Source organism: Macadamia integrifolia, chromosome 14, assembly GCF_013358625.1.
Source record: "Macadamia integrifolia cultivar HAES 741 chromosome 14, SCU_Mint_v3, whole genome shotgun sequence".
NCBI lineage: Eukaryota > Viridiplantae > Streptophyta > Magnoliopsida > Proteales > Proteaceae > Macadamia > Macadamia integrifolia.
Genome location: NC_056570.1, coordinates 10079243 through 10100822, shown reverse-complemented (window position 1 = coordinate 10100822; position 21580 = coordinate 10079243). Strand labels below are relative to the sequence as shown.

At 36.4% G+C, this 21580-nt stretch overlaps 1 protein-coding gene across 1 annotated transcript; it reads right to left on the bottom strand.

The window, feature by feature from the left end:
- Positions 1-678: 678 nt before the first annotated feature.
- Positions 679-2658, bottom strand: LOC122061394 (transcription factor DICHOTOMA-like). The gene has a single exon (XM_042624641.1). It carries the CDS (start codon positions 2172-2174, stop codon positions 867-869), a length of 1308 nt encoding a protein of 435 aa, XP_042480575.1. The 5' UTR covers positions 2175-2658; the 3' UTR covers positions 679-866.
- Between the last annotated feature and the right edge of the window lie 18922 nt (positions 2659-21580).

Here is a 21580-nt window from a genome sequence, read left to right as displayed (position 1 = left end):
TTCTTCCTGATATTCCTTGAACTCATAACTCCCCTTTTATACCTATATTGTTCTTCTTTTCCACAAGCAAGTTTGTGATATTCCCTATTATATGTTATCTGGTTACTAGGATAATATTTAGATGAAAAGGGGAAATTGTCAGTGTGATCAAAGTAGTTTCAAGGAGGATCATCTCTCAGTTTGGTCAATACCATCGGACACGACTCCCTTCTAAATATACAGTACTGCCATGAAGGTTACTTGATTTCCATCTAATTTCCTGTAACAGTGAGATGCAATTAGGCATTCACTGTAATCTGAATACCTATGGTGCAAGTAAGTGTTCCATATTTCATGAGAAGCAACCATGATTCCATTGGTTAGACTTCAGATTAATAAGATATGTATATGTTTCAGAGCTGAAAAGGAAAACATTGGCCACATGTAAATATGGGTATCAGTTGTAGCTGAATTATATATTTATTGTTTTCTATGGATTCAGAAAACTTTCACTTTGAATCCTAGGAATCAAATTTATTTTAAAAAATATAAGGATCTATATCTTTTCATAGGTCATTAAACTTCCCTTTGTTGCATTCAATATTCTCATTATTCAACCAAGAAAACTAATTGGAAAAGGAACCATAACTTATGGGCAGAATTCAGACAATCATCTTCACTGTGGGTCCAACGAAGGAGTAGTTGAAGGGTGCATCCAATATTAGCAAAGCAAAGTTACATCTTGTCAATAACAAGCAAAAACCATAAGGAAGATTAGAAAAAGAGAATTAAACCTAGCTTACAAGCTTATGATTCTCATACTTAATAGACCTGATACAAAGAGAAGGAAATAATCAACAACATAAGCACAGATATTTCTAAATGTTTTAGACCTCCCAATTAGGCTTGGCACCAAAGTTTGGAACTTCTGAAAAGTGACATGGCAGGAGAATTTCTGAAGTAGTTAGGATTGAGCTAGAAATTCTGTCCTGGATATTACCTGTTGTTGATGGATAGTAGTAGTGTGCTCGAGTGCTATCAATGTCCCAATTCCCAAAATAACTAGAGACGTTGTTGTTGTTGTTGTTGTTGTTGCTGCTGCATACTAACCCTTGTGAGATTGCAGTCTCAGGCTGAAAACTGAAGATGGAAGATGGGCTTGAATTAATACTGGTAGTCATTACTGCAGCTTCCTCAATACCATTTTGGTTAGGCCTCTGAAGGCCTATGAAATGCGAACTGGGTTCTTTAACCACAGCTACCTCTGCCATTGAAAACTTCATTTCATGACTGTGGGAGATCCCAGATTCTTCACCAGTTTCAGAAGGGCTTGAAGACTCTCGACCTCTTATCTTCTCTATAGTCCTCTCCCTAGCCCTTGCTCTTGCCTTCTCCCTGGATTCCTTTCCAATAGAATGAAAATTAGTTTTACGTGGCTGCCTCTTCCTTCTCTTGGCCAAGGCTTTTTTCTCAGAGATGTCTCCGGCATTGCTGTTCTCTTCGATTCCGGACATGACCTCACACTCAGATGTGGAGGACACAGTACTCTTGGCACCACCACCACCACCACCGTTGTGCTTTGTTTTCAGTTCTTTAGCTCTAGCGAGCTCTTTCATTGGCCCCTTGCACTGGTTGAGCAACCATCTGATGGTTTTACTTGGTTTGTCATCCCCGCGCAAATCTTGTAGACCAAAGAACTCGCGGGCAACGTCAAGGGACAATCTCATCCGGCGGTCTCTTACTCCTTGAGCAGTGGTAATCTTGCTGTGCCGATCCCTCTTTACCGATCTCTTCTTCTGTGGGTTCTGTTTCTCAGCAATCGCCGTGGAAGCGCAGTAATTATGGTGGTTTGATGGATTGACATCATTTGTCGACTTCTTGTCGGAAACTGCCATGTCAATCATATCCTCGCTGATCAAGTTGGTATTTGCAGTAACGAGCTGGTGTTGCGGTAGCAAGTGGCCACTCACTAGGAGTTGAGTATGGTCATGTTCTGCAAAGGTTGAAGAAGGGTAATGGTAGAAAGGAAAAGGAGGAGGAGGAGGAGGAGGAGGGTCTAGTTTGGAGTTAAGAAGGCTCACATCATTGTTGAGATTAGGAGGAGGCGGCGGCCTAGTATCAGAGGTGAAGATGGAGTGGTCATTGGCATATGATGGTGTGGAGCTGCCACTCCCTCGGTCGTTGGACAGGAACATCTGGTGGCTCCCAATTTTACTGGACAATCTTTAAGCTTAGTAAATGTAATCTCAAGGCTCACCTGGTTGAAGAAAAATCCGAGAAAGACCAGGGCGGACGTGGCTTCTCATACACCATACGCATTGAGTACCTTCTCTTGAAAGAGCTCCACCTCTTGAAAGAGCTCCACATGTTCCATCTTTTTTTTTTTTTTTTTTTTTTTTTTCTATATCTTCTTAGTACTCTAACTCAAATCTCTCTTCCTGCAAGTAAAGGCTAGAGCTTGAGAAGGACTACCTCAAAGGGAAGAAAGAGAAAGAAAGAGAGAGAGAGAGAGAGAGAGAGAGAGAGATGAGTGTGAAGTGAGACTGTGGGAGCTGGAAATGTTGAGGGACCGAAACCAAATACTGGTATTTATTGCAGACAAAGAGCTTTCTCTTTCACCATCTTTTTCCTTTGGCGCTTGGGATTGGTTAGTGCTCTCTCTCTCTCTTTCTCTCTCTCTCTCTCTCTCCACACATACGCACGCACACGCACATACACTTATGTACAAAGACAGAGACGGGCAAAAACAGAGACAGAGATAGAGAGAGAGAGAGAGAGAGGTTGTGCGAAGTGAGTGGATACGGAAAACTTACCGTTGTTGCCACTTCACGTGGGAGCAGGTGGGAGATTGGACAGCAAGCCCTTTGCAACTTTTGAGCCCGCTATTGAACTAAGGGAGGTAAGAGAAGGGTTGCATGGACCGATTCCATGAATTTGGAGCGCGAAACTGTGAAAGAGAAAGGTGGGTATTGTAGAGAGAGAGAGAGAGAGAGAGAGAGAGAGAGGTGGAAAATGATAATTAATGTGGGCATGGTGTGTGGATTAGGGGTTCTTAGGGGTACCTTGGCTTTTATTAAGGGGACCGTACACAGATGGCAAGTGAGGAGAGTACACGTGTACAAGTCTATGATGAAGAAGGACAATTATTTCACGCGAAGCGGTATATATCGGGGCTGAGCTTCTGCCATGGCAACCAATGCTCCTTTGACTGAGACTCAAGTCTCTCTCTTGAGGGTCACTTTCACTAAAAAGAGTGAGGGAACCCATTACCCATCTCTTCATTCATATTTCCATGTGAGATTGAGATGGAATGTTGGTGAGCTTAGCTTTTGAGGGTGGGTTTTGTTGCTTTGCTTTTATCTCTCTAGTTCTCAATGACGCGTGCTTATCTTTGTTCTTAACTTTTTTAAATGTGCCTAGCTAAAGCTGCCCCCTCTCTCCCTATCTCTTCACCTCCCCATCTCTCTCTCTCTCTCTCTCTCTCTTAGTCAAATTGTCAAGAAAGGTGAGCTTGTGCTCGTACTTGCCATTGCTACTCACGGGGCCTTCTGCAAACCCTAGCCAATCACAACTCGCCATAGCTGATAGCTCAGTACCTCCCCAAGCTTATCTGGTACTGAAATGGCAATAGTCATATCCACCATCGAAAGTCCTCTTAGCAATTGCAGACATCTCTTCAATCCCCTCTCTCTCTCTCTCCTATCTCTCAATCTCTTTCCTTACTTTCCATATATACATGCCGTTCTTTTTTCGCATCCTGCTTCTGCACTAACTGACCTCTCTTTCTTTACTAGGGCATAATTGCGACACAGAGAGGACCACATGACTTGGAGAGCTGGGGGTGGTTCTGGGGTTGTTTTCATGATCACGATAACTATGAAATAAAAGGATGATGAATGTACCATATTAGGGTGTGCGATGGTGATCGAGAGCATAACCCATAAAAGTCACTGTTAGGTCCATTACTAGTGGATAGGAGCTTTCATTTCATCAGATGAAAAGATACCTTTCAGTTCATTTGCCATCTCTTTCTCTCCCCTCCCCTTCCCTTCCCTTCCCAAACCCATTTATGGTTACATCTTCATTATTAGTACCACGTAACTCTCATTCTACTGTATTATACAGTTGCCATCCCAGATAAGATCATGTTCCATTATTTGTATTTGAATGGCATTGAGGGTTGAACCATTTCCTATCCTAGGCAAATATCTGGGTGACTTCAACTGTTCTTGTGTTTCCATTGACCTTATTTGGTAATTTGCAGTGCCTTTACAGGAGCCAAAAAAAACCCATCTATCTACTAGGACAACTCCACAGAAACCCTTGATCGACCTGCTAACGTAACAAACCCTTTTATATCTCTGTAAAGATGTTTCTGCTGGGAAGTTTGCATTCTTTTCTGTTTATCTCCATTTACTTGAGAGAAAAATGATGCAGTTGGGTCATGGGTGTCGAGCAAAGCCAAAAACGGAACTGTACAATCACACCATCTATAGCCTAACACGTATGCAATTTAATTTGTTCTTTCATTCACTTCCCCAATGTAACTGCAAGACTGGGAATAGTTCGAGTTTTGTGTACCTCTGTCATAAGTTAGATTCCTGAGATAGACATCAAATGTTGACCAAACCATCCTAGGGTTTACAACCCCCTATAGGGTTTTAGCATTATTTTCAAAATACCCTTGTAATACCGTCGTGCATCCACCGTAAATGGATTCGTGGGTTAGGAAAACTCGATCCTTCGTTTTATCTTAGCTTGGACCACTGAGAGAATGGACTCACTCGTAATTATGAGAACGAGGAAATCAACCAGACTGGTTCAACATAGTTGGCTTTTCAGGAAATTTCATTACAATGTTACAAAGGAGAAAGGGGGGAAAAAGCGATGGAAAAGCTTAACTGTGTTGTTGGAATAGAAGAAAAAAAATGGGTCTAACTCTTTCAATACATAGGGATTTTAACTCTTTCAATAAATAGGGATTTAATTTATCTTATGGGATCCAAAGATGTCTACTTCAATACAATAGGGATTTAATTGATCTTATTGGGATCCAAAGAGGTCTTCTTCAAATGGTTTCAACATTGTCCTCTTTCAGAAAGGGCTAGTTTAGAATTTCAGAGATTAGGTATTGTCAAGCCAGCTTGCATTTTAAACGAACTGAGATGTCCTTTACTACATCATTATTGAATAGATCAGGCTAAGAAAGCATGTGATAGATCTCTCTGGAGTCCCTTTAGGACCACTTTGATGTTCTTTCCAAAGATTGTTGAGGAAAAGCTGAACAAAAGAGATGAATGGACAATCCAAATAGTGGTTATAACACATACTTAACCTGAATAGAAAGAGGAAAAAATCTTCCTCCACCCGTCTCCCAAAAGCCACCTTAAGCTCATCTATGGTGCAATTAGGATAAGAACATGATCATTACTTTAATCCTTTCTCCTTTGCTTGTCTTCTTGTGGTAATTTATGATTCTATTGAAAAAGGCACCCTAAGACAGGTACAGGCGTACAGAAAGTGGTACCTCGTTGAAGGATACAGTATTTCACAGAGTTTGAATGGTCTTAAACCCAGTACAGTTTGATTTTTTGCTATTGCATGGAATTAGTGGTACTGGTTTTCCCAGATCGTTTAACCTTGGAAAACCTTCTTAGTATAGTAATTTTGTCAGTATAAAGGGAAATTATTGTATTTTTTTTTACTGTACAAGAGTTGCTAGTTCAAAGAAGGGATCAGTGTACAAGAATTGCTAAATCATGTATGGAAAAATAACTCAAAAAAGATGTACCCGCGATCACTAGATCTCAATGGAGCAACCTTACCGTTACAGTTTATCAAAAACCCCCACTAATTGTAACAAATAGCGGCAGTTTATATCCTGCTATTTGTTACGAAACTATTGCATCAATGAATGTCATTTGTTTTTTGAAAGGTTAAGCATATAAACATACTGTCAAGGAATCATCTTCTATACCTTACCAAAAAGGAATCATCTTCTATATATGTATATAACTCTATCTTATTTTAATAGTAGTTTTCTTCTTTTGGTCATAAAAAATGTCATATAAAAATTTCGATTTATAAAAATTAAATGATATTCAAACCTCCAATAACTATATAAAGGTATAACTAATGAATTGTATTATGAAATTATGGGAAACGGTATTGAAACTTGTCTTATACAAGAAACTACTATTTCAAAAAACCAATTTGGTTTTCTAAGAAGATTCATGTCATAATATATTTAGTTACTTAGGAAGTTTATGGAAAGGATATAGAGATTGTAAGAAGGATTTTCATATGGTCTTTATTGACCTAGAAAAATACTAGGATAAAGTCTCTATAGAGTTGATTTGGAAGGTGTTTAAGAAGAGAAGTTTTCAAGAGTAAGTATGTAGACATATTTATAGATATATATATATATATAATTGTGTTTTGGCTAGTGTAAGAACTAAGGTAACCCATAGGGGTAAGCCGAGTTGGCAAGGGACCTTCGCCTCAAGAAGTGTGTGGTTTTGAGTTTGACTCTTTTTACCTCCTTGGGGCCACTTACATGGGGTGTTTAATGATCTTCACTACTTTCAGTGGAAGTTGAATGGCTTCATTCAACCCTAGTATGAGCCGATCCATGTGGTTGTAGGGTCAATGTGGGCTCACAGAACTAATCAGGCCCAAGGCCTGGATATCCGTCGTTAGAAAAAAAAAAAGTGTAAGAACTAGGGGGGAAGGTCAAGATAGTGAATTTTCAATTACAATTGGGTTATGTCAAATATCACTTTTAAGCACTTATTTATTTGCATTTATCATGGACGATTCAACCAAAAACATTTAAGATTAGATTCTTTAGGTTAGTGATGTCCTTATCGCTTTTAATTTGGACTTGGTTATTTGCACAATTTACTTTGTTGAATTCTTTGAATTTCTTGAAGGGATCGATCATGCTATAGCTAATAGGTATGGATTGAAATGGATTCAGCAATAGTGGTGGTGGCTATTCAAAAAAGAGAAATTCCATGGAGCATTATGCAACACTAGAATGTTGTCCAACATCTAAACAGTATAAACTGGAAGATTAAATTGTTTTAGGGAAGCGAACTTGATAGCTGACTATTTGGCAAAAAATATAGCAAAGTCAGGGATTTCAACTTCAAACTTCTTCTTTCCAAGCCATATCAGAAAGGATATTAGTAATGATGTGGTGTCAAGGCCCCAATAAAGATTTTGTTAATGTTTGTTCTTGAGTTCTTGCTGATGGCATTGCCGAAGGTGGGATCTCTTGAACTTACAAGTTCTTTGATCTCTCAAATTTGTACTCTTTTTCTATATTTTTCTTAATAAAATTTTGGATCTCTAAAGAAAAAAAAAAAAGGTTCTTTAGGATATGTTTTTCTACTAATGATATTGGTTGGTGTACAAGACAAAAGCATGGATTAAATCCAACTTTGAGTTATGAAGATTAACCATGGGATTAACATGTGTTGCGATAAGTAGAACATAAATGGAGTATATGGTGTGTAACCTTGGTTACATCAAGATTGTTAATTAGGTTGTGAAAATTATGGAGGGAGATTATGCAAAGTGATTATTTTAGGTATACGTCTGGGCTCAATCATAAATAAAAAATGTGATGTAGAGGATGATGATTCATAAAGAATTAAAATAAAATGGATGAAGTGGAGAGGTGCATCCAATGTGTGTTGTGTGATCGATTTATTCCTTTAAAACTTAAGAAAAAATTTATTGGACTATCATACAGCCAGCTATGATATACGGTGTGAAATGTTGGGCTGTTAAGAACCATCATGTAGTTAAACTCATTGTAACTGAGATGAGAATTTAAAGATTGATGTGTGGCAAAAATAGGAAGGATAAAATAAGGAATGACCAAATTAGAGACGATTTATGAGCAACTCCAATACTGGATAAGCTATGAAAAAATTTCTTGAGGTAGCATGGCCATATTCAACGGGAAGCATTTAGATAGTCCCGTGCACGAGGCACCCAAGTCCTGAAGTTCTAGAGTTAAAAAAAAAAAAAAAAAAAAATGCTCCAATATATTTCACTATATTAATATACATTAGTAGTTAAGTTTTGGAATTTTTAAAACAAATAATGACACCTAGTACAGATTCAAGGAATTCAGTAGGCAATGTTTGGAAGCCAAGAAAAGAAAAGAAAAGAAAAAATTCAAAAAAAAAAAAAAAAAAGATTTTGAAGAGAGAAATAGGCACATAAAAACCATTGGGTAATTATTCTTTTTTTCGCTTAGTATGCCTTTTGTACTATTTTCTTTTCTTAGTTACCCAACATAACCTTAAGATAATGGTTTCTTCTGAAATTAACTGGGATGCCCAGCTCAGACCTCGATACAGATTTAAGTAAAAGCCCTTCGTTTGTCTGACTGCTGATGGCAATGCCGAAGGTGGTCTTCAAATGAGGTGGTGTTTGCTCCTTTCTCCCCTGCTGATGGCTTTGCCGAGGTAGGTGGAGTTGGGTAACACTGTTCATTTTATTATTGTATCTGTCGAGGAATTCCTAGACGTTAATCTTGTACTCTATGTATTTCTTTTTAATACATATACTTGCTGACCTTTAGCAAAAAATAGCCTTAAGATAACGGTGATCAAGACCCTAGAAGAAAAGGAAGAAACGTAAAGTATATGGATCCTCCGTCTTCCAATTTGATGTTCTCAACCCATGTCTTTATGTAATTCCTCCAAAACATTGCTGTTTGGGGGAGGGGTTTGAAATGGTTATAAATTTTTTAGTGGATATATTTTTACTTTTGATATGAATGTCATAACTGAAGAGGGAGAGCAGCTGTAAGAAGCATCATTCTGTCTTCATGAGCTTATTAAGCAATTTTAGACTCAAACATGCCATTTTTTATGGGAGAGTTCTACATCTATCCTTCACGGGTCACACTTGATGCTTTTAGGATAATATTTTGATGCAATCTCCCTCACTGGATTCCTTGAATTCGAGGATCAGGAGAGTGCTTTTTTTTGTATGTGAAACCAATCTTGGATAGAATGACCTACTGTAATTTGGGGATAAATCTCTGCTCCGATATTGGTTTGTGATGATTCAAATTGGTTATTGAAGATAAGAGACAGGGCTACAACTTTTGTGAAATATGAAATTTTGAGATTCTGTGTGAAAAAAGACTGTCAAAGTAATGGACTTACACAATCTAAATTTGGAAATGAAAAAAAAAATCAAAATTTAAAATTTAATAAAAAATTATTAAAAAATAATTTTAAAATTTTTTAAAAAGAAAAAAAGATGAAAATGGATAAATATGGGCTGAAGTGCAACTCTTTTGGGATGATTGCAACAACAAAGGGTGTCTTGCAACTCCAAAGGGTGTCTTGCAACTCTTCTAGAATGTAAGTGAAGTAGAAACTTCAAGGGATTGAGAACCACAATTTGTTTAATAAAATTCAAATAGAACCCTTATAATTTCATTGCTTACATGCTATCTTTGGTGGCATTTTATTGGAAAATAAAATCCTAAAATTGTAGAAACAATCCACTCTCTAGTGGGTCGAATCAACACTAAAGTCCATCACATTGATTCTAGTTCCATGTCTTAGTAATTGCTTCAATACCTTGATTCTTTCTTTTATGTCTTTATTCATTCTTCAAGACATTGATTTTTGTTCCAATGCATTGATTCTTGTTTCAAGAGAAGACTTTAGTTCTTCAAGGAAATATATGTGTAGGTGGCTATCAAATCATCAAGTACTTTGAATTTGAAAGAGTTCACATCTTCTTCTTCGTTTCCTCGTCATCTTTCCTCTAAGGTAGTTGAAAAACCATTGTAGAGATTCTCCACTAGCAAGGTTTAGTTGACCTTGGGTTGATTCTCTCTCTCTCTCTCTCTCTCTCTCTCTCTCTCTCTCTCTCTCTCTCTCTCTCTCTCTATATATATATATATATATATATGTGTGTGTGTGTGTGCGCGCGCGCGTACTCCTTATCCCAAAAAAATAAGATTCAAGATTGAAAAGTTTAATCTTTAAAACTAACATGGGTGAGTTATAACATGCTCCATCCAATCTCAAGTCTATCAGGTTCTTGGACCTGAAATATGAGTTTCCAGTCAAACAGAAAAATAGTAAACAGATAAAAAGCTACAACATTCAAGGTGCAAATGTGATTAAGTTGATATATTGACTCTAATAAAGCAACTCAACTTGGGAAATTGTTAAAGTGACCTTGTTCCTTTTTTTTTTTTTTGCTAAAAGGATTATTTCATTAAAATAGAAAGAAAAGAAAAGATAGAACAACAAATAAAAGAAACAATACATAAACACATGCCAAACCTATCCACCACCTATGGCATTGCCATCAGCAGGGGAAAGGAAAGGCACTACTCAAAAAGGTAATGAGGTCTTCCTTCAGCATCTCTAGCCAGCATATCTTGAATGTGCAAAGGTAAGGTCACATTATCAGTAGATACTCCCGACTTTGCAGCGTCCCTGGCCAAGTAATCCACAATAGAGTTCCTCTCTCTACAATTGTGAGAGATTTTCCAGCTTATGCTAGTTAAGAAAGGGAGGATCGTCGACCATCTTTGAAGGGCAAACCAAGGAATTTTCCTTTGATGAAGCAAAGTAACCACTGCACTGGAATCTGATTCCACCCACAACTGATTGAAATTCATTTCCTTAGCATGCCTGAGCCCCTCCATTAACCCTTCAACTTCAGCTTCAAATACACCTGTTACCCCCAAGAACACTTTATAAGTGGCTAGAACTCTGCCAAAGCTATCCCGAAAAATTCCTCCCACACCAGCGCAACTGGGATTACCCAACAACCTTGTTCTTTATGTTGGGGATCCTTTACCATATTAAACATATGAATAACCCTATAGTTTTTAGAATGCAAGAATCATAAAAGATATTTAACCATGGGTATAGTCCCTAAATCAAGATCAATAAAGTACTCCATTCATAGATCTTAAAATACATGACCATATAGATTTACCATATCTATAATAATCAATGGGACATCCATGACATGAACCATAAATGGGAATAGAGAAGTACCTATGTAAATTTAGAAGCCCCATGTGCATAGATCATGAACCTATATCCTATGTGGTTAAACACTACTCCCATGAAGATGACAATGACGAACTATGCAAGTAGAGTCCTTCTACTGAGATCTTCTGCAGCCTCTTACTCTAAGGTTTCCTCTCTTTCTGTGCACTTGCTCTTGTGAGAAAGCCGTGCTCTCAAAACCAATAAAGTAATGGCTGCAGGGACCATCAGTATTCTATTTATAATAGAATCCCTAAAACCCTATTCCACTCTCACAATGGAAAGAGCTAGGAGTTTCCTAATCAGAGTGGGTCTATAATTGCTTGGGCCCAATGGATCAATCGGTATCAGTTAAACCCACATAAAAATCCTAACAATCTCCCACTTGGGCTACACTAATACTGATGTCTTTCTATTGACATCTAGCCAAATAATCCCAAGACTGAACACCACTCAAACAAACTTTGATCCAATCAATAATCTCTACTGTTGAACAATAGTAGAAAATACACCTCAATATACGGTATATAACTATCTAATGTTACAAACAATAGAAAACTATCAATCCAAATAGCCTGGAAACATATATATATATATATATATAAGGATTTGATATCGTACCTGTGATCACATGAAATATACATTTCCTTATAGGTCCTTTCCTGATCTACATATCAGCCTACCTTGAAAACCTCACAGGTAGAAAACTTTGATATTAATCAACACTTGGCAAACCGCCCTTTTTTTAAATTAATATTTTACTTTAGCATACCTCCTATGGCTAACTGTCACTTTCATGGATTTAAGTTAAATACCACCATAAATCACAAATTGTGGCAAACCGCCTGTTGTTAATCACCACTACCATAGATTTATGTTAAATACCACCATAAATCATAAATTTTAGCAAACCGCTTGTGATAAACCACCATTTCCTTGGACTTAGGTTAAATACCTTCATACATCACAAATTCTGACAAAATATCATCAATTACCTTGACTTATAGTCAATTACTTTGGCTAAGCACTGCTAATAAACCTTAGCAGACACCGCCTTTAAACTTCGACTTTTACCGTCTTTAAACTTTGGTTGTCGCCACCATGATATATTTGGTTAAATGAGATCATAAAACTCCCACTAACCAAGCATATCAAAAAACCTCAATAATACCAATGTTAGAAAACATGGTTCTTGAGTACTTTGTCGATAAACTTAGGTGACACTACCTTTGGGCAAATGTCACATTTACCTTGTGAAACGCACAATTGAACTGAATATACCACTTTGGTGGGTTTCACTCATTCATATCATGTCTTCCACATTTAAGATGAATATATGTACAGAAGTGTATGCTTTAATGTGTTTCTTAATCAACTAGGGACAACACAAACAAATAAATCATAAATGTACATAAATAATTTAGAGAACAAGATTTAAGACAAAATCATTTCAAAATTGCTCCAAAATCATTATAAACTTAATAGGGTAACAAAATTGTTCCTATATCCCTTCAGTTGTGCTTTGATCAGCAACAACACCTATTTGGGTTCCTTGAGAGCTAAAACCAGATCAAGTAACCCTAAAAATCTCAGGTATGAATCATACACATCAAATAACCATGCTAGAAAATTTTATATGTACATCTAGCAGATAAACTACACAATAAATGTACATCTAGTAGATAAAACACACAAGAGTCACAACCGTAACTACATTCCTATCATTTGGGTTAAGAATGCACTGGTCTTCTCGTAAATCCAAATTTACTGTGAAAATATAATTACTTTGATCACATATAGGCTTAGAAATCTCTAAGTTATAGTCATTTCCATACATGTATTTTCTTTAACTTGGGTGACATCACCTTTGGGCGAATGTCACCAATTTTGCTGTGCTTGGAAAAACTATAAAAGAATAGGATGTGCCACTTTGGTGGATTCCATCCAATCCTTTCATAGCTTCCTATAAATATACTGTGCAGCATAAAATGTGCGAAAGCTCACACCTAGTTTAATTCTAATATATTTATCCATTATAGGGTGTTTCAAACAAAACATTCAAGTACAAAATGACATGAATATGAATTTACTATATATTTCAGCCATAAATAATTCTTCAATATCATGATAATAATAAATCAATGCAAAACTCAAAATAATTCTTTTGCATGAAAAATAATATAGTACACTGAATTTATTTTCCCACTAGCAACCTAGTATACTGACTTCTACTAGTAACATCCTCCCACTAGCAACCTAGTATACCGAATTTATTCTCCCACTGGTTGAGCCACATAACATAGCTACGATCCATACTTTTATCCTCCCACTTGGTTCGACCAGTCATAAATTAATCCATTTATTGGAGAACACAATTCGTTAAATGTGACATACATATAAACTAGTTCACATAAGTCCAAAAACAAAAGAAAACCAAACATTTATCAATTAATGTTCATAAATAGATTTTCAAAGAACAATGGCAGTGTTTGAGAACTTGGTATTGGATTGATCAAAACCGATAGTAATTCAACCTAACCAATCTGAATTGATCCAATCGGAATACAAAAATTACACATTAAATAAACCTATAACCTATGGTCATAGTTATGAAACCCTCAACCACCCTATTGTCATTGATCAACTGGCCAATACCTTTTAGGGCAAAATCTTTACGTTAAAAGCATAATACCAAACTATTGATTTGGTTTTCCTAGTATAGAAAACTAGGTGTTTGAGGCATATATAGACCTCTATATTCTCAAGCCACTTTTAAAGACATTCAGTTTAATGGTTCAACTCAAGGAAGAATAATCCATTCAATATTTAATTAATGCATGTAACGTCAATAAAATTAAAATCAATACTTTATCACTAACCATTAAACATAACCAGAGTGTCAGCCGAACTACATTCTCAATCTTTGGGTCTGGAATGCACTAGTCCACTCAAAAACATACAATGACCATGGGAGCTCTTCAACTTCAAAAATTACTGTCACTTTTGGATGAATAGCAATTTCTAATTAAGGTCTGCCTAGAGTACACTTGCATTTATGCTTATATTTGATAATGTCACCTTTGGGCAAGTATTACCTTACCTAATTCCTACCAACAATTTTCTATGTCTTTGAAAATAAGACAAAACCTTTGAGTTGCAAATCTATTGCAGTAATCTTAGATTTTATCACTTTGGTGGGTTCCATCGATTCTACTGCAATAGCTTACAACTATACCTGACAGCTTAAATTTATGAGTTATTCAGACATGAACTAAATATCATTTAAATGTAAAAGAACAAGCATATAACTGTTAAAAAAATAAACATTACAATGCTCAATTATCAATTACTTCAAGAGTATCAACCGGAACTATATTCCTGACCTTTAGGTCTGAAACATACTGGTCCACTCAAGTTTCTGCTATTACTATGAGACTTCTTCTAACTTTCGAAAAGTACCGCCATCTTTGGATGGACAACATCTTCTAAGTTGACAAATCCCTATTCTGCTTTTCACTTGCTTTAACTTTAACTTTTCTTTGATAACGTCATCTTTGGATAAACATTAGCAACCTTGCTACCAACCATTATTCTCTGTCTTTTCAAACAAAAAAGATCTTTGATTTGTATTCAATTACAATAAGGTTGAACTTTACCACTTTGGTGGATTCCATCCAATCTTACTGTAATAGTCTACAAATTCATTCCGGCAGCTAAAAGTGGGATTGTTTAAGCATGAATGAAAATATTCATAAACAAAAGCATAAATTATATTACCAAGTTCATATTCTGATATACAAGTAATGTATGAATTGATTTTCTTTTATTTCTTCCAATTAATAGGAAAATTATAAAGAATCATTAACCACCCATACTTGAAACTTATACAAAACAAATCATAAAATTTGATCAAAACTAGGCTCATAATATATCAAAACGAAGAGCACGAAAAACTGTACTCAACGCAAAAACCAGGATGAAAAATTCTTCATCGTTTGCCCGTACGAGCCATTTGAAGTTACAGAAAAAAAAGAGATCAAAATCAATCTAGTTTCCCAAACCAACCGGTTCGGCCAAGTGGTCTAATCCGGTTCGGGCATATTAGTTCCAGGTGCAGAATCCAGGTCAATTGGTCAATGACATGATCAACCTTTGACCAAGTCAAACAGAGTTGGTTATGAGTTGACCCACTGCACCCCGGGTCAACTCGGTAGGGTTTTTGAGTTGACTCGGCGATGACTCGTCGTCGTTTTTTTTTTTTTTTAATAAATTTTTTTTCTCTCCTCTGGCAGTTGATTTTTGGTGGCACGTTCAAAAGTTTTCGATAACTTACGGCATACCACCACGACCATCTTCTCATGCTCTACAACTTTCATGAAGAAATTTTTCCCATACAGGATCTTTAAGCGATGGTAAAATTATGATTTTTCATGATTTGGGACCCAAACCCTATACAAAATCAATTTTTTTTTTCATGATTCTAACACTATAAGGCTTGGCTCTGATACCAATTTTTGGGGATCCTTTACCATATTACATATGAATAACCCTATAGTTTTTAGAATGCAAGAATCATAAAAGATATTTAACCATAGGTATAGTCCCTAAACCAAAATCAATAAAGTACTCCCTTCATAGATCTTAAAATACATGACCATATAGTTTTACCATATCTATAATAATCAATGAGACATTCATTACATGAACCATAAATGGGAATAGAGAAGTACCTATGTAAGTTTAGAAGCCCCATGTGCATAGATCATGAACCTATATCCTATGTGGTTAAACACTACTCCCATGAAGATGACAATGATGAACTACACAAGTGGAGTCCTTCTACTGAGATCTTCTGCAGCCTCTTACTTTAGGATTTCCTCTCTTTCTGTGCACTTGCTCCTGTGAGAAAGTCGTGCTCTCAAAACCAATAAGGTATTAAAGTAATGGCTGCATGGACCATCAGTATTCTATTTATAATAGAATCCCTAAAACCCTATTCCACTCTCACAATGAAAAGAGCTAGGAGTTTCCTAATCAAAGTGGGTATAATTTATTGGGCCCAATGGATCAATTGGTATCAGTTAAGCCCACATAAAAATCCTAACACTTTAAGTACATCACATCTCTTAGGATTCTCTACAGAGTAATTAAAAGATGTTGACCATATTTTTACATGCTTAATACTTAAGGTAGAGGATGAATGCACATTGGCTGAATTCCGACCAATAACTTTACGTAACATCCTCTATAAATTTATTGCTAAGATCTTAACAAATCGATTGAGAAGGGTTGTGGATGGATGTAAGGACAAAGATCGGGAAATGAATCATTTCCACGATTCCTTTTGACCCTCTAACAATGTCAGGTATCAAACTAGGGTTTTCGATCACTTCTCTGCCATTTTCTTTTGGGGGCATGTTTCTTCTTTATCTTTCCGAACTCTTCTTCCTCCCTAGGTCTAAGGGGGATGGATGGGATCGAATGGAGAAAAAGAGGCATTAACCCTACCCCCTTTTCTCCTTGATTCCCTTTTATGGGTTTTCTGTGGAGTATTTCCCATTATTTTTTTCCCACTTATTTTCTCTCATCTATCTGCTTTGTAGGGTGATGTCTCCAAACTTGTCTGGCTACAATGGGGGATAGGGAAAGCATGGTTTTTGGAGTTGCCATCTAGGATTCAGGGCCTAGAACCCTTTTGTGGAGCCCAATTCCGATTGAGAGATCGAGCTCAAGTAAGGGGTTGAATTCCTGCGAAATGTTGGAACCCCCACCCCTCGGAATTTGTCTTCATATTTTGGTATAGATAGGGGTCCATGTCAGGTTATGAGTGTGGGAAGGTGTTAGGCACCCACCTTGCCCAGAATTTTTGGTCTTTCTACCAGATACTTGGATTTCGAATATTCTCCCCCAAGAATTTTAACAGCCTAAGCTAACATGGAAGCTTTATTACATGAATAATATAACACGTGTATATAATTGCATGAAATGATTGCAAAAATATTAAAATATCACATGGAATAATACATAATCTATATCAAAATCACATAAAATGATATGTTAAATAAAATGATAGAAAATGCAACTAACTTATTTACACATATGTGGGATGCCTCATGAAATGATAATTATGATTGTTATTTTATGTGAGGAACACATAATACATGTAATGCTGAAGTAGAATATCATTTTATGCACAAATGCATAAATTAATACATGAAATGATAAATAGAAGTCATTATCCACATAAAATAATGAATGCGGTGATGGGGTATGCATCATGCGCATAAATAAAATCACGATCTAATATTTACATGCAACAACCGATAACGATAATGAAAATTTCAGTAATTCTTCCCAACTTAGGGGTAAAGATTTGACTTTCTTTTCACTTTCTTGGAGAAATAAAAGTTTTCGGCACTTGGGCAAGATATCTGAAAGGATTTTCACGCTATGGTGTAGAAATGTTTTGTGTTTGGGAATTTGGGCAGCACTTCTACCCTATATTCCTGGAGTAGGAATCAACTGTGGGAACACATGAAGGGCTTCCACTCTATATTCCTAGAATAAGAATCAACTATAGGAATACGGGCAAGGCTTTCACGCTATATTCCTAGAACAGGAATCAGCTAGGGGTATAAGAATTAGTTGTGGCAATACAGGCAAGACTTCACCGCTATAACAAAATATTGAAATTAACTACAAAAATTTAAGCAATGCTTCCTATACTAACTTGAAATGGATGACACGGGCTTTTGAAACTAAGGCAAGGCTTCCGTACTAGAGCATCAACTTCAACGAGCTTTGGATGATCGGCTCTCAAATTTCCCAGACACTTGCATTTTCTCTCTCTCTCTCTCTCTCTCTCTCTCTCTCTCTCTCTCTCTCTCTCTCTCTCTCTCTCTCTCTCTCTCTCTCTCTCTCTCTCTCTCTCTCTCTCTCTCTCTTTCTTGTTTTATAGGGGTTTATAGAACAAGGATTTCACTCTCTTGGGATTTCTCAGCCTTTCTACAGTGACCCCACGTTACCTATTTATAGTAAAAGTGAGGATATGTGTGAAAATCCTTACAAGGATATGGTAAGGCTTGCCATCTCCGTGGAAGCCCATTCTTAAGTGGATAGCATCCGTTGAAGCCTTAAAGGGAGATGGTAAGGCTTACCATCTCCGTGGAAGCCATCTTTTTCAAAGATAAGCATCTGTGAAAGGTAATAGGGTGGGTTGTAGGGACCCCAAACCCGAGATAAGGGTATGGTCACACCCTCATGGGCGATTATCAAATGATCAACAAATACGACAACTCATAAAAAATCTAACCCATAATATTCTCCAATAAAATTTAATTATTTTCTAATATTACATAGAATTCCACTACATCAAAGTGTGTCAGGATCTTCCCTTAGGGGCAATACTACAATTCAACTACTTTAAAACTGTACATTTCCGTTGAGAAATACAAAACATCCATTAATTACAAAAAAAAAAATCAACAATTATTAGCTAACAAGTGAAATATTCATCCACATGGCTGGTTCCTTCCCAGTCTTATAGTCTTGATCTTTATCTGTCGAAAAAGATATATAATAATGAGGTGAGCTCGATAGCTCAGTGAAAGAAACCTTCCTAGGTATACTCACACCGACATACACAACAATAAATATTATAATATCTATATTTATATCATCCTACATGTGTATATCAAGCAATGCATATCATTATCATAAAACAATGATCCATCATATTATTCCAGTAATATCACAACACTATACACTCACCCCTTCTTCCCCCGCTAGGTGACGTACACCACATCACATTACATCGTACACTCATCCCTTCATCCCGCACTAGGTGAGGTACGTAACCTGACCACATTCTCATTACATAAAGAACCATACCTCATAGTTTCACATTATTTCACAATATAACCGCAATTGCATTTCTTGTTTCATATACACAATGTATCACCACAGACATTAATTTAACTCATAAAAATAACTTTAATCATAACATCTCATTTTGCAATTCAAATGTAAGTATTTCATAATACATGGACAAATAGTCTTAAAGGCTATCACCATGACATTTATCACATCAATATAGTAAATAATACATATAGACATCCATCACACAGCTGGGGAGGATAACTAGATCAGTCTCACTCACTTTGAGTTTTCTTGACAATTACAAATTCTAAAAGTCCGATAGCACTTGTACAATGGAGATGTCCTACATAGGGGTAAAATCATAATTAATAAGGTTTTCCCACTGTCCGATCTTACTTGACCCTTATGACAGTCCACCATATCATAACAATAACTAAATAAATCCTCTAATTTACCCCCACTTGCATTAGCATTCATATGTATTCTATTTTGGTAATTTACTCTCACAAGGCTACACATCCCTTGCCTTCTTGTTTCATTTAAGGTCTCATTTATTTGTGTTGATACCTATTCCATACTAAATTCCATTATAAGATCATACCATTATTTAGTTTACATGCTTTCATTTGTTCCAAGTCCAAAATACAGGATTCAAAATTTCTGGGCATATATTGTGTGTAACCCCAAATATTATGTGACAAGCTTTCCTTCTCGAACTCCATTTAAAAGTGAATTTTAAAGGGTCCTTATATAAATTATAATGATTAACTTCAAAATAATTAGGTCTTAAATCGAACTATAAATTGGTCTTTAGCTCTCCTAAAGTTTAGCAAAAGAAAGATTTGTTTAAAAAAATAAAAAGATTCTAGTAAGCTTAGGGAAATGACCATAATTTTCAGTACATAGCTTGAAATCACTTGATTCTAAATCTAAAAGTTTTCTATTTTATAGTCCTACAATTTTCATGAGGAATTTATCTCTAAAACATACTATAAGAGTCTCACAATTTGGATTGAAGTTGGTGTGTTTGCACAGGCCATACACAGAATATAGGTTTAAGTAGTCTTAGAAAAATGAACATAACTTCTCTGATACAAGTCAGAATGACTTGTTTCCAAGTCCATAGGTTCAAAGACTCATAATACTACAATTTTTATTTTAGAATTATATTTAGAAACCCACTAGAAAGACCTTCAAAATCATATTGAAGTTGGTATATGTGCACAGGAAGATTCTGGAAATACATATTTCTCTAGCTTTTTCTTCCTCTCCTCACCAATCCCATCTTTGACCTCATTTAAGAGAATACATGTTGTAGAACTCAACCAGCAATAAAAGTAATAGATGTCCTACCTCAAATGAGATTTCAACCCTCTTCTTGTTTCTCCACTTAGATCTCCACTCTTCTCATCCCAACTCCTTCTCCCACTTCTATCTCTTCTCTCCCAATTCTTTCAAAATCTCAAACATGAAAAGGTAAAAGGAAACTCACACTTTGGTAGAGCTCCAAGCCTTAAAACAAGTTATGGAAAGGGTCCTACACTTGTACCCTTTTCTCCACTTGATACTTTTCCCTCAGTCCTTCTTCTCCTTGATTTCCTCTCTCTCTCTCTCTCTCTCTCTCTCTCTCTCTCTCTCTCTCTCTGGTGTAGGAGCATTTTAAAATGGGCCAACAAACCCATTCCAATAAGCCCGCAAGCCCAAGCCAAAGGATAGAAGCTAGAAATAAAAAATGTAGTGCAGGATTTTGGGATAACTTCACGGAGACACTTGAACCAACTCAAAAGGAACTAGAAGTTGTGCCATATATGGAACGGATCATACTTAGAGTTTATTCATAATTTGATCCTTTGGCCTTTGAGAAAAAGTAGTTTTTCTTGAGTTTTCTTATCCCTTAGGTGGATTTCCTTTGGGTGGTGAGTTCTTTTTTTTCTTTTGAATTGATCACTTGTATTACCTCCTAATCCTCTATAATTTTTCGACGTCAAGTTGGTATCAGAGCCTAGGTTCAATAGCGAGTCATCGAAGATGTAGAACAAACGTTGAATCACCAACAGCTCAAGAAAGAGACTTAAGATCTATGAAGATGGATGACTTAAGGAGACAAATGCAACAATTGCAGCAACGTTTGTAATGCTTCAAATCTCTGGAACATGATGATTTACGTCATGATTCGGGGCATGATTCTTTTAATGAAGAGGATGTTAACCCCTTTGGTTGTACTCGAAATGAAGCCTCAAATGGAGGAGGTTTCCCTTAACGTCGTTATCAAAAACCTCATCAAGTCCAAAATGATAATTTTATAAAGGTTGATATTCCCGAATTTGAGGGGAAAATGCAACCGGAATTGCTTTTGGATTGGCTAAATACGGTGGAAAGAGTCTTTGATTATAAAGACAAACCTAATGATCGAAAGGTGAAGCTAGTTGCTATAAAATTGAAAAATCATGCTTCCATTTGGTGGGAGCACTTAAAGCAACAAAGGCTCGTGAAGGGTGGAGTCGAATTGCAACATAGGAAAATATGAAGAAAGAACTAAAAATGAAGTTCTTACCCGAGAACTACCATCAAGATGCATTCCTTAAGTTTCACAATTTTAGACAAAAGGAGTTGTCCGTGGAGGAGTATACAATAGGGTTTGATCATCTCAGTATGTGTTGTGACATCTTCAA

Excerpts from the sequence above, each read along its gene's own strand:
- LOC122061394 (XM_042624641.1), bottom strand. The coding sequence starts at position 2,174 with ATGTTCCTGTCCAACGACCGAGGGAGTGGCAGCTCCACACCATCATAT.